This window comes from Echinops telfairi, unplaced genomic scaffold, assembly GCF_000313985.2.
Source record: "Echinops telfairi isolate 266 unplaced genomic scaffold, ASM31398v2 ScPeMD7_31;HRSCAF=116, whole genome shotgun sequence".
Classification (NCBI taxonomy): Eukaryota; Metazoa; Chordata; class Mammalia; order Afrosoricida; family Tenrecidae; genus Echinops; species Echinops telfairi.
In genome coordinates, this window is record NW_022103928.1 from 34,076,862 (window position 1) to 34,089,445 (window position 12,584).

The 12,584-nt window shown below is 38.3% G+C and overlaps 1 protein-coding gene across 4 annotated transcripts in view; it reads right to left on the reverse strand.

The window, feature by feature from the left end:
• Window positions 1-12,584, reverse strand: part of WDR37 (WD repeat domain 37) — an 89,086-nt gene that overhangs the window by 32,204 nt on the left and 44,298 nt on the right. For all 4 annotated transcript variants that reach the window (XM_045289811.1, XM_045289808.1, XM_045289809.1 and 1 more), the window contains exons 8-9: window positions 11,102-11,146; window positions 8,040-8,116 (exon numbers count right to left, since the gene is read on the reverse strand). In XM_045289811.1, coding sequence (XP_045145746.1) covers window positions 8,040-8,116; window positions 11,102-11,146 — 122 coding nt within the window. The remainder of the gene's footprint in view (window positions 1-8,039; window positions 8,117-11,101; window positions 11,147-12,584) is intronic.

Genomic DNA, 12,584 nt, shown 5'->3' on the forward strand with positions numbered 1-12,584 from the left:
GGATGGATGGATGGATGGATGGATGGATGGATGGATGGATGGATGGATGGATGGATGGTGATAAGATCTGTTAAGAGCCCCCAATAAAATTAATTTTTTAAAAAAACCAAAAAACTAGTTCCCAGTGAATGTTTACTAAATTTATAATTATCTACTTGGCTAAAACCCAAAGTCAAAGAGGAAAAAACAATTAAAGGCACTTCAGCATCAATGGAGCTTTAATTCATTTCAGCTAACCAGTATGATGGCATATTGGCAAATAGAATGGTTTTCAGTATTTTACATTTTTATCACTTCTTATACACATATAAGTGTCCGTGGATCTGTTTCTCTAGTCTACCCAGACTAACACAGTAGTTTATTATTTTCTTAAAATATCTTTTCCAAAAAAAATTTTTCTTTTCAATAAGCTCCCGAGTCCAATAAGCTCATCCTGTGCCCTTCAAGAAAACCTATCCCGATGATCCCGTTGGAATCTGCAATATCGGTCCTAGTGACCCGAGCCGACCTCTCTGTGGAATGTAGCTGGCCCGGCAGGGTGCTGCTATTTTGACTGAAACGTGTTTTTTTTTCTTTTACACATCAGAACAAAATGAAGCCATGGATATTACTGAGAACACTTGCTCCTGCTATCCACTGATCACAGGGCCATGTTTAAACATGTTTCTTTGGAATAAACACATGCATGTATGAACTATAACCCTAGTAACAATATTTTTATTTTTCACTTATCCTCATATTTGCATGATGAGAAACTATACTTACAACCATCTGGTGTTGGGGGGATGATTATTTGGGAGCGGGGTGGGGGGGGTGCATTTTATCATTAGTAATATGTACCACATCAAATATTGCTGCGATTTGTTGATGTCATCATATCTGTAAATATATATGCAAGATTTCCAACCCCCAAAGACAAATAAAGATAGGCTCTACAACGATACTTATAATAAAATATAAAAACAAAACAAAAAATAAGGTCTTCAACTTATACCAGACCAACTTAAAACAGAAGTAACAGAACAGAACGCCACCATAGGAACTACCTGTATTTAACAATATTTATTGGCATCAGACCAGGTGATGTTTAGGGAGCAAAGAAGGTGGCATATTCTATCTGTCTGATATGTGCATATGTCAGACTATGTATATTCTACAGGTGATGTGAATTCTGGAGTAAACAAAACTAGCAAAGCCCCTGCTTCCATGAAGCTTATACTATAGCAAGAAATACAGACAACACCTATATACTCATACATTCCACGCACACAGTCAAGTGGTAAAGAGAACTATGAAGAAAAATACAGTGAACTAAGAACATGTCAGTCATGAGGGCTGATATTTTATATTGGATTATTGGCAACTATATTACCAAAATATAGTCAGGAGCTAAGGAAGTAAGGGGGAAAGGCATACAAATGTTTCGGGGGAAAGTATTACAGGCACAAGGAATAACTCTTGCAAAGATCTGAGGAGGGAACAGTGGCACATAGTGGAGCACACAATGGCGGCAGGAAGCGGGGACGGTGTGGAAGTAGTAAAAGATGAAGTCCGAGATTTAGCTAAGGTGAAACCTGGTAGACCATGCAAAGAACTCTGCGTTTTATTCTGTGTGATGAAAAAGTCACCAGACCGTTTTAAGCAAAGAAGAGATACAATATGTTTCATGCTTTAAAAATGACCGCTCTGCTCTGTGGAGGGAACATTAGCAAGGCAAGAAATGAAAGGAGAGAAGCAGATAGGGGTAATTATTGACATCTCAGGAAGAGAGGGTAGCTTGGAGTAAGGCGACAGTAATAGAGGGAAGCAGACCCCCATAGTACCTAACAACCAAAACAATAACAGAGATGAAAAGAAAGTTTGAGTTAGGACGTACTTTGAATAAAGCTTTCGGATTCAGTGACAGCTTGGATACGATGTATGAGAAAAAGCAGTTCATTTTAGAGGTTTTTGATCTAAACAACTGGGTGAATACGGTGACATTTCCTGAGATGAATACGAACAAGTTAGTTTCTATTCAAGTAGACACTGAATACATAGGTATATAAAGTTGGAGTTACAATTTTAAAAAGTTGGAGTTGGCGTGTAAATTGGGGAGTTGGAAGCACCCAGATGCTATTTAGAGCCTGGGTGCTGAATGAGATCACCTAGGGAATAAGCACAGGAAGAAAACAAGAGGCCTGAGTCTAAAAGAACTGGAACATGCCATTAGGAAGAGGAAAATGACCCAGCAAACAAGACTGAAAAGGAATAGTCCGTGAAGAACAGAACAAGAGAAAAACACAGAAAGTGTTTCCAAGAAAGATATTCAGGTGTATTGAGCTACTACAAAGGAGAGTAAGAAGTGGGGTTGACCATCGTCTATTGGATTTGGCGATATGGAGGTGACCTTAGTTCGATCAGTGCCGGTAGACCAGCATATATAAAAAACTAACTAGAAAGCCAACATAATTTCCACCAAAACTGAAGAAAAATCAATCTTCAAATCCACACAGAAGGGCAAGGGACCCTGAATAGCAAAATCAATATTGAAGAAGGCTAAAGCAGGAAGACTCATAGTTCCTACCTTCAAAACATACAAGAATCAAAACAGCCCGGTGCTGGTATAATAAGAGACATAGAGAACAACTGAACAGAATTGAAAATCCAGAAATAAATACATACACAATCAACTGATTTTGCTAAATCCATCACAGGGGGGAAAAAAGAGTCTACTCAGTAGATGGTACAGAGAAAATTGGATTTCCACATGCAGAAGAACAAATTCAATGCCAACCCTCATACCAAACCCCAAACCCATTTCAAAATGGATCAAGAATTTAAATGCAAAAACAAAAACCACAAAATTCTTAAAATAAAATATAGAGGGAAAGCTGTGGGGCCTATTTTTCTGTGATAAGACTATCAAATCTGACAACAAAAGCATGAGAAGCAAAAGACAAAATAGAAACCCTTAAATTTTAAATACTTTTATATATCAAAGAGCTTTATCAATAATGAAAAGACAGACTTCAGATTAGGAGAACATTGGGGAAACCACACATCTCATAAGGATCTACTATCCAAATTGTACAAAATACTTGTACAACTTCACAATAAAATGCAAACCCAATAAAAAAATGAATAAAAGACTTGAACAGATAGCTAATCAAAGATATTCAAGTGGTCAACGAGCGCCTGAAAAGAAGCTCAATGTCATTAACCATTGCTGTTATTTTCGAATGCCTTCCAGTAGACTTGACTCAAAGCAGCCCTCTATGACAGAGTTGAACTCTCCAGTGGGTTCACGGGCTGTCTTCTTTATGGGAGCAGATCACAGGGCCTGTTCTCCCATGGAGCCACCAGCCTGCAAGGCTCCTTTTCATTGGCTGTTACTGTAGTATAATTTTGACTCATAGTAACCCAATTCACAGAGTATAGTACCCTATCGGCTTTTCTAAACTGTACCCTTTATGCTGACAGTTTGACAGATCTTTTCTCCTACAGCATGCTTACTCTTTGGGCCTTTGGGCCTGTCAGTATCAGGGAGATGCAAATAAAAACCATAAATGTGATATCATCTCATCTGCATTAGAATGGCAATGACTTTTTAAAAAAGAAAACAGTAGGTCTTGGCAAGGATGTGGAGAAACAGGAACTCCTGTCCTTTGCTGAAAGGAATGTAAATTGATATCTCCACTGTGGGCAACAGTTGATGGTTCCTCAAACAGTTAACTTAGAAAGAAACGCCATATTTCTATTTCAGTGATTTGGCTTTTAGGTTTATAACCCACAGATCTGAAAGCAGCACTCTAAACCAACATGTACACTAATAGCCATATGGCTGTTCATTGGCCTACTAAAAGGAGACGAAAAGTGTGGTTAAACATTTGGAAATGAAAGAAAACACTATTTGGCTTTGGCAGCATGATCCGAGCAGAGTCTACTTTAGAGGAATGAAGCTATGCTGCTGCTAAACCATGGGTGAACCTAGCAGACATCATGCTGACTCAAGTCAGTCGGTAGCAGATCGCCAAATACTAGACGATCTCACTTACATGAAATAAGCAAACATAGAAACCAAAAATTATTAGTGATTACCACGAGTGCAAGGGGAGGGTGAGAGAAAGTTTTTACTATGAATGTATGCTCCTGGTGGGGAAATAATTTGGAAAAAGTAAGAATTGTGGCACAACCTGAAAAATGTTATCAATGTCGATGAGTTGTACATATGGAAATTGTTGAATTTGTGTAGTTAGTGTCCGTGTTGTTTGAAAAAGGTATTTTCAACAAAAAAGCACTCGTCTTGTGAAATTCTTTCATGAAATCCCCAGCTTTGTTTCTATCACTGAAACTATGATTTCTAACTACTACTGATCTTCAACTTTCACATTCCAGTCACCGGTAATTATCAACGAATCTTGATTGCATGCTTGATCGATTTCAGACAAAAGAAGTAGGTAGAATTTTTTAATTTATTCATTACTGCTTTCAGTGATTAGTGCATTAAATTTGGATAGTTGTATTAACTGTATTAACTTCTAGGCATACTGGCATTACCCTATCACAGACAGCCTTGTATTTCAAGATGCACCTGGACAGTGAACGTGATGCCATTCCTCTTGAGCGTCGTTCCCAGAATAGAACACACACTATCAGTCCATTTCAGCTCACTAGGATATTAAACTTTAAGCATTCCATTTTACTTTTAATGACTTCCAACTTTCCCAGATTCATACGTTACACACTCTGCATTCTGATTTTTAATAGATGTTTGCAGTTGTTTCTCTTTTGAGTCATGTTCCATCTGCAAATGCATATCCCATAAACTTTGCTCCATTCATGTCATGAAGGTCAACTCCACTTTGAGGAGGCAGGTCTTCTCCAGTCGAATTTTAGTGCTTTCTATACCCTGAGAAAACCATCTTTCAGCTTTACATTCGATGCTGTTCCACTGTTATTCATAAGGTCTTCAGTGGCTAATGCCCCAGAAGTGGATCGTCTACCTTCTTCGTAGTCTGTTCTTCGTTTGGAAGTCCCACTGAAATCTGTTCACTATGGGATGACCCGGTTGATATTTGAAATAGTGGTGTCATGGGTTCCAGGATCACATCAACACATAAACCATCACAGTCAGACAAACTGACAGCGTGGGGCAATCATAAAAGGGAAAGGATCTTGAACTTCTTATCAAAGGAGTCACTCAAGCGACAGCATTTGTTTTTTGGAAAGATGGCTTCTGATGTAATGTGGAAAAGTGAAGATGGGCAACAAGATGCAAGACTGGTTACAGGCTACTAAACAAGTCAGGCTATAAATGACAACAGTTTGTGAGCCAGGAGGGAGGTAAAGGATTAACGTAACCCTTTCCATTTCTAGATAAGATTTTGATGTTTGTTCCTTAAAAATCGAGTCAGAGTTGGAATGTCACAAGGCAATATTTTCTTATGGTAAAAAATAATCTCTGACTGGTACACAGCATTTACACTGGGAAGAAATATAAATTTATTATGAATACAATGCTGTAACTTTAGACTGTGACTAGTGACACAGGTAACTACGGGGCATTAGCTCCTGTGGGACATGAATACTCGAAGCTAGAGCAGCTCCCTTACCTTACCTGTTCCTCTGAGTCCTATTCAAATACACCTGAGCTGCCCCCTAAAGGGGAGGGAGAAAGCGTAGTTCCTAGGGTTTCCTGCTCAAATGAGTAAACATGATGCTGCCCCCACTGGCAAGCTGTTTTCTGTCTGATACCCTTCAATTCAGTACGATTCCCTGCCAATTGTGGACTATAAAAGTCCACTCCATTGAATGTTAGTGGAAACCCTCTGAATGTGGTATCATAGGGACAGAGAAAAGTTGATTCGAACGTTATTCAGGAGCTAATATCAGTCAAATTCTATGGGTCAATTGGAAATGGGAGGGAGGAAAGGATGAAAAAAATAGAGCAAAGTCAAAAACAATCCCAAGCTTCTGATCTATTTTATCAATTTGCTGTTCCCTTGACCTAGGACAGACTATGAAACTTAAAAGACAACTCAGTAAATATTTGTTAAAGGAAGGAAACCAAAGTCTAGGCCTACAATGGTGGTGTTTCCCGAGAAGGTAAACACTGGAAGAGTAAGACGAGCTGTTTGTTCAGTTTCAGTTACATTAAGTTTGAGGTAAGTTTAAGGCATTCACTGTATGCAGTTAAGGACAGAAATGTGTGGAATGAGATTCCCCATTTTTAAAAGTCCTATAATCGGGATCCATATCTTAAGAGATAAAACAAGGTTAGCACCTTTCCAGAGTGATTTTCTAAATGAAACAAGGAACTGATAGATACTTTGTGAGTATAAATGCTAGAGGTCATATTCAATGTATATAAGCTCCTTTAACCTTAATTTGGTGAAAAGCAGGGGGTAGAAAAAGTGGGAATTGTTTATGCAAATTTTTGCCAGCATCTTAGAGATCATTAAGCTATTTAACTTTGATCAAATTTATTGCCAGCAAAATTTTAATAGAATGTTCAAGAATTGTTCATTTAGTATTTCTAGGATGCTGATAACTAAAAGTCTACAGAACCAATGAATGACTAAAGTATAGTATTTCAATAGTGAGTCATTAGGCACCACCTAACTCACTTCGATTTTCATTTACAAATGAGAAAATTCAAGCGTACTAAGCTATATTAACTGCTCATTACCACATAACTACTCAGTGACTCAATTATTTAGTACTACAGTAGTCTAAAGTTGTTTACACAACGCCACCCAAATACTTATCAACATTTTGTAGGTGCCAGATCAAACTGACTGATACACGTGAAAAGGAGAAATAAGCTGTACAAAAGCCACAGTAATTCAAACTGTAGATCGATTGTGATTAATTATTATTAAAGTTTATTTTTAAATCTAAGATTACAATTAAGCAGACAAGCTGGCAGACAAAATTACCCCAAAACATCTAAGAAAACGAATTGCTTTCAATCTAAGAAGTTTTACCTACAGTCAATGATAACTGAAAGAGACTATTACCCACTCTTTAAAAAGGACAAACAGAATTTCTCCTTGGCAATATACCCTCTTCTTACTTATCGACCTGGTTAGGTTCCAATGATCAAGTCTTTATGCAAAAATTGGCACTATTCAAATACAGAGGATGACTACAGCACTTCACCCTCTCATGGTACCACCTGTACCATGGTCCCTGCTGAGGTAACCTGCCATCACCCATCGCTGCCTTCCCTCTGCCCTGCATTGCCTCAGTACTTGGCCCCCACCACCTTCTATAAGGAAGGGCCTCCCAGTCTCCCAGAGCTAGAGTAGCCCAAGCGCACCCCCTCATCCCTGGAAACCCTCCTTCTCCTGTCCTCAGCATCTTTTCAGGATGGGTAGCTCCAACTCGTCCCCTCAATGACCTCAAAATGTCTTTAGTGGTTTCGCCTGGGGAAATGGGCTCCCCATCCATGGGCAGGAGGGCCAGGGTACCACACAGGGGACGATATGGTGCTTGCTGGGTCCTGTCACCAACCCTTGCGCAAGCATCCCCTGGTTCTCACTGGGCAGCCATGTACAGTTCTGTCCCCATATCCCCATGAGAAGTGACAACATAGAGCTTCCTCCAGGCTGTGGTAGCCAGGCCTAGGCTCTGTCCTGGACCGTAAGATGCTACTAGCTATTCACCACCGACCCCACCTACCTAGGTAGTCTGTCCCACCCTCACCTGTTCCTGCACAAGAGGGAGCACTAAGAAAACAAGTTTTACTACCAACAAAAAAATGTCATTCAAGGTATTAACTTAAGTGTTAATGGAACCCATGAGAGAAAAACATATTGCCTAAAATTAAATACATAAAATATCAGGAAATATAGTTGAATATAAAAATTAAGAAGCATTCATAGAAAATATTTAGTATTAGTCAGAAGGAAGGAAAACGCAAATATAGGCATTTATATAAACATAAGCAAGGTATTTTTAGATATTACAAATTTCTTCTAACGTTTGCACAACTTCAAGAATCCTACCAACATACCCCATTTTGAGTTTTCAGGGTAAGTAAATGAGCTGCTTACACTAGTATCTGCAATTGGCTGGGGTGTCGGCAGTTGTACCATATACCTCCAAATATGAGCAGTCTGATCTCCAGAAGCTGAAGAGAAGAAATAGGAGAAGTTATCTCAAGTGCACACCATCCAAGAAAACGCTTTGAGCTAAGCTTAGCTGAGCAGAATTAGTCAAACTTCAGTAACTTAACAGTCATTTAAGACAAATGGGCTTCATTTAAATGGTTCCTTCTGAGATGGCAGAATGCTATTTAGAACACAGTTAATGAGTAAATTAGGTCATGATTTACTCTTTTAAATTTCCCCCCGTTTCATTTTAACATAGACAGAAAATTTCCCCCATTTCATTTTAGGGTAGAGGTTCAGAGAAAAGTTACAAACAGTAGATTTTATTCTCCATCTATTTAAGTAGGGTTATTACACTGTAACTTGTGATTATACAGACTCTGATGGATCTCAGAAAAATAATACATCAATACATGTTTTCATTCATTGAAAGTTTTTAAGGACCTAACAAATTGATAGGCCCTTATGAGTACTAATATTTTGTTTGTTCTTCTCCCCTTTTTTAACCATTTAAAGAAATGATGAGTCAGAAAAGAATGCCATGATGTAGTATCATCACCTCATGTTCCAATGCTTGTTCCGTGCATCCAACAGGATATTCAAAAAGATGAGTTCTACTTTTTCCCATTTTTTTTACAAAAGCAGTTTTACAAAAGCATTCTAACTTAGACCTTCTCTTCTATTACTACAGATCTTCCAAAGGAAGTTGTTGTATACAGTAGGCTATTGATGACTAAATTTGTTAATGATGTCAAATGAATTTATTTATTCCTGACTTCCCACTTCTTTGAATCAAAATCATATGCATATTTTATTCTGATTTGTCTCTCTCTCAAGCCCCATGACTTAACCTGTTTCGAAGTTCCTTTCAGTTTCCTTTTTAAAATGTCCCTTGATTTGAATCTTCTTTCGATCTAATCTTCCAATTAAAATCTGGACACTTTCAATTATCTCTTCATTTGTCTCCATGGCTAAATGTCTGCCCCATTCCCTATCCAAATCACTGTCAATTTAATAAAATTTAAACTCCTTGTTCTATCTACTTTAGTCTTCAAATATTTATTAAGGTATAAAGTAAGCTACTATAATTCAAGTTTGTTATATTATGACAATATTTTTCTCATAGTCCTTTAGTATACAAAACCAAACCTATGTGAATAAGTTGAGTTATTGCTGCAACTGAAGCACACTGAAAACTACATATTAGCTCTTAGATTCCTTGCTTCAACAATTCCAACTGTACAAAAGCAACACATACTTACTTTTGTGCTCTATCCCAGGGTGAGCAAAATCTGGTCCATTGGCCAAACTGAGGCAGTTAACCATATTAAATAAAGATTTACTGGAACAAAGCCACATTTAATCACTTATGCATTCTCTATTGTGGCTTTTGAACTATATATAATAATAGAATTTAAGATCTATAACAATGGGAATATGGCAAGTAACGCCAAAATGTTTATTATCTGGCCTTTTTCAGAAGTTCACCAACCTCTTGTCTGCAGCTCAGTTATCCTTCAAGATTATCATTAGTGTACCTCCAAAATAGCACATGGTTCTAAATGTGTCTGACAATTGTATAGTCTTACAAGGTGATATCTAATAGTTCATGACAAAATGGAATTAAAACATAGTGGAATTTTCCATGAGCCTTCTGAAGCCCCCTTGTATGTAATTAAGGAAGATACTAAATTTTACAGGAAACGATCCTCAGTACAATAATGCTATGCTCCAAAAGCAACAAATGAAAGTGTGTTTTTAAAGCCACCATAAAAGACAAAGTATGACAAATTCCAAATCACAATGTAATTATAATCCAACCTGTGACAAAAAAGGCAGACAATCTCGAAAGGGGACCACATTTCCCAAGTCTCAATGTTATACGTTCTCATTTCTTTATTTCAGATTCATACACGGTTCAGAAAAATGGCAATAATCACAAGGCTTCAAAAAAAATGCTACAAACTAGCATTAATATTAATAGCACGAGTAGATAAAAAGTGGACAATAATAAAACCCTTGTGAAAGCTCACTATGAATTCAAATTAATCTAAGTGATCATGCAACTAAAAAAGTACTATCCTACTTTTCAAAAAATGAGGAGCTGCTACCAAAGGCTCAAGTAGAAAGAAAATATTTTTTAAATGATGGAAACATATGCACAAAAGTACATGACACAATGGATGGATGAATGGATCGATTTTGGTAAGAGCCCCAGTAAAATGCTTTGTTTAAAAGTACTAGTCTGTCCCACTACCATGACTCGAATTCTATCTTGCAAGACTGGCTAGACCAGAGGAGGTACACTGGTACAGATAGGAACTGAAAATACAGGGAATCCAGGACGGATGAGCCCTATAGGACCGAAAATACAGGGAATCCAGGACAGATGAGCCCTATAGGACCAGTGGTGTGAGTGGCAAAACAGGGAGGGTAAGGGGAGAGTGGGTAGGGAAGAGGGAACCGATTACATGGAACTGTGTGTGACCTCCTCCCTGGGGGACAGACAACCAAAAAGTGGATGAAGGGAGACGTCGGACAGGGCAAGATATGACAAAATACCCATTTATAAACTATCAAGGGCTCATGCGGGAGGGGGGAGCGGGGAGGGAGGGGAAAAATGAGGACCTAATGTCGGGGGTTTAAATGGAGAGAAAATGTTTTGAGAAACGATGTACAAATGCGCTTTACACAATTGATGTGTGTATGGATTGGGATAACAGTTGTATGAGCCCCTAATAAAATGTTAAAAAAAAAGAAGAAAAAATAAATAAAAGTACTAGTCTGTTTTATTTATTTCTTATTTAATTCCTAAAATATCTACTAAATATTACTATTTAGTAATATTCTACTTTTATTTCTCATTAAATTTCTAAAATACAAACTAAATATTATCTAATCTTCATAAAGGGCTAGGTAATTCTGATGCTGATAAAACAGTATTTGTATACATTTGGGATTATTATAAATAATGCTTTAATAAAAAAGAAAAAGAATCAACATACCAGTGAGCGCCAACTGCTCTGAGGGATGAAATTTTATAGAATTTACTGCAAAATAAAATTAAAAAACAATTTTAAATTAACAGAAACATATCAGTATTAATTATAACAGGTCAATTACCCAAAACATACAATCCAAAGTTAAAATTAAACACATACCTTCCCAACAAAAACTCAAGGCCATCAAGTCTTATGCACAGCCACCTTTATCTAGAGTTTGAGGCTAGTTGATTAAAAAAAAAAAATCACTGTCATCTAGTCAATTCCAACTCAGAATGACCCCATAGGATAGGGTAACTCTGCTTCTACAAGTTTCTGAGCTGTGATTCTTTACAAGAGGAGACAGCCTCAGCTTTCTCCCAAGGAGTGGCTGGTGTTTGGGATCTGCTGACCTTGTGGTTAGCAGCCCAAGGGGCAGCCACTCAGCCACCTGAATGGCAGGTCTGAATGGCTGACCATGCAATTAGCAGTCCAATGCTTACCCAGCAGTACCACCAAGGCTCCAATTCATTATAGTATGAATAAACATGTATGTCAGAAAGAAAGGTGCGATTAAAAGTGACTTGAACTACCAAATTGCTGAAGTATAGGATACACACACAAAATCATTATTCTATTTACTTTTAAAGACATAGGGGTCATTTAAAGGTAGAAATAAATCAGGATGAAAAAAGAGAAAAAACAAGGAATTTCTCGAAGGTCTTCAGGGAAAGCTTCACTTTCTTGATAAAGGGCCTACAGCAAGAGAAGAGAATTCTAGCATCACTGCTTGTCCCTTTTCCTTAGCCTTGAATGCAAACATAATAGTGAAAGATGTGCTCAACAAAATCAGGGTAAAATTCCCGATACAATCGCTGAAAAAAAATGGCTGCATAAGCAAATGTGGTGAAGAAAGCTGATGGTGCCTGGCTATCAAAAGATATAGCATCTAGGGTCTTAAAGACTTGAAGATAACAAGCGGCCATCTACAGAGAAGCAACAAAGCCCACATGGAGGAAGCACACCAGCCTGGGTGATCATGAGGTGTTGATGGGACCAGGTATCAGGCATCTAAGACCCAGAACAAAATCATACCCAACGTGATTTGTTTGGGGTGGGGGCTGGGGGGAGGGCATGGAGTTGAGACCCAAAGCCCATCTGTAGACAGTTGGACATCCCCTCACAGAAGGGTCACAAGGAAGAGCTGAGCCAGTGAGGGTGCAGTATAGCACCAAATGAAACACACAACTTTCCCTAGTTCCTTAATGCTTCCTTCCCCCTACTATCATTAGACCAGAACATGCACACTGCTACAGAGAAGAGCCTGCAACACAGGGAATCCAAGAGAGCTAAACCCCTCAGGGCCAATAAGAATAGAGATACCAGGAGGATAAGGGGAAGGTGGGGGGAGAAAGGGGGAATCGATCACAAGAATCAACATATAACCTCCTCCCAGGGGAACAAACAACAGAAAAGTGGGTGAAGGGCAACAAAGGATGATGTAAGA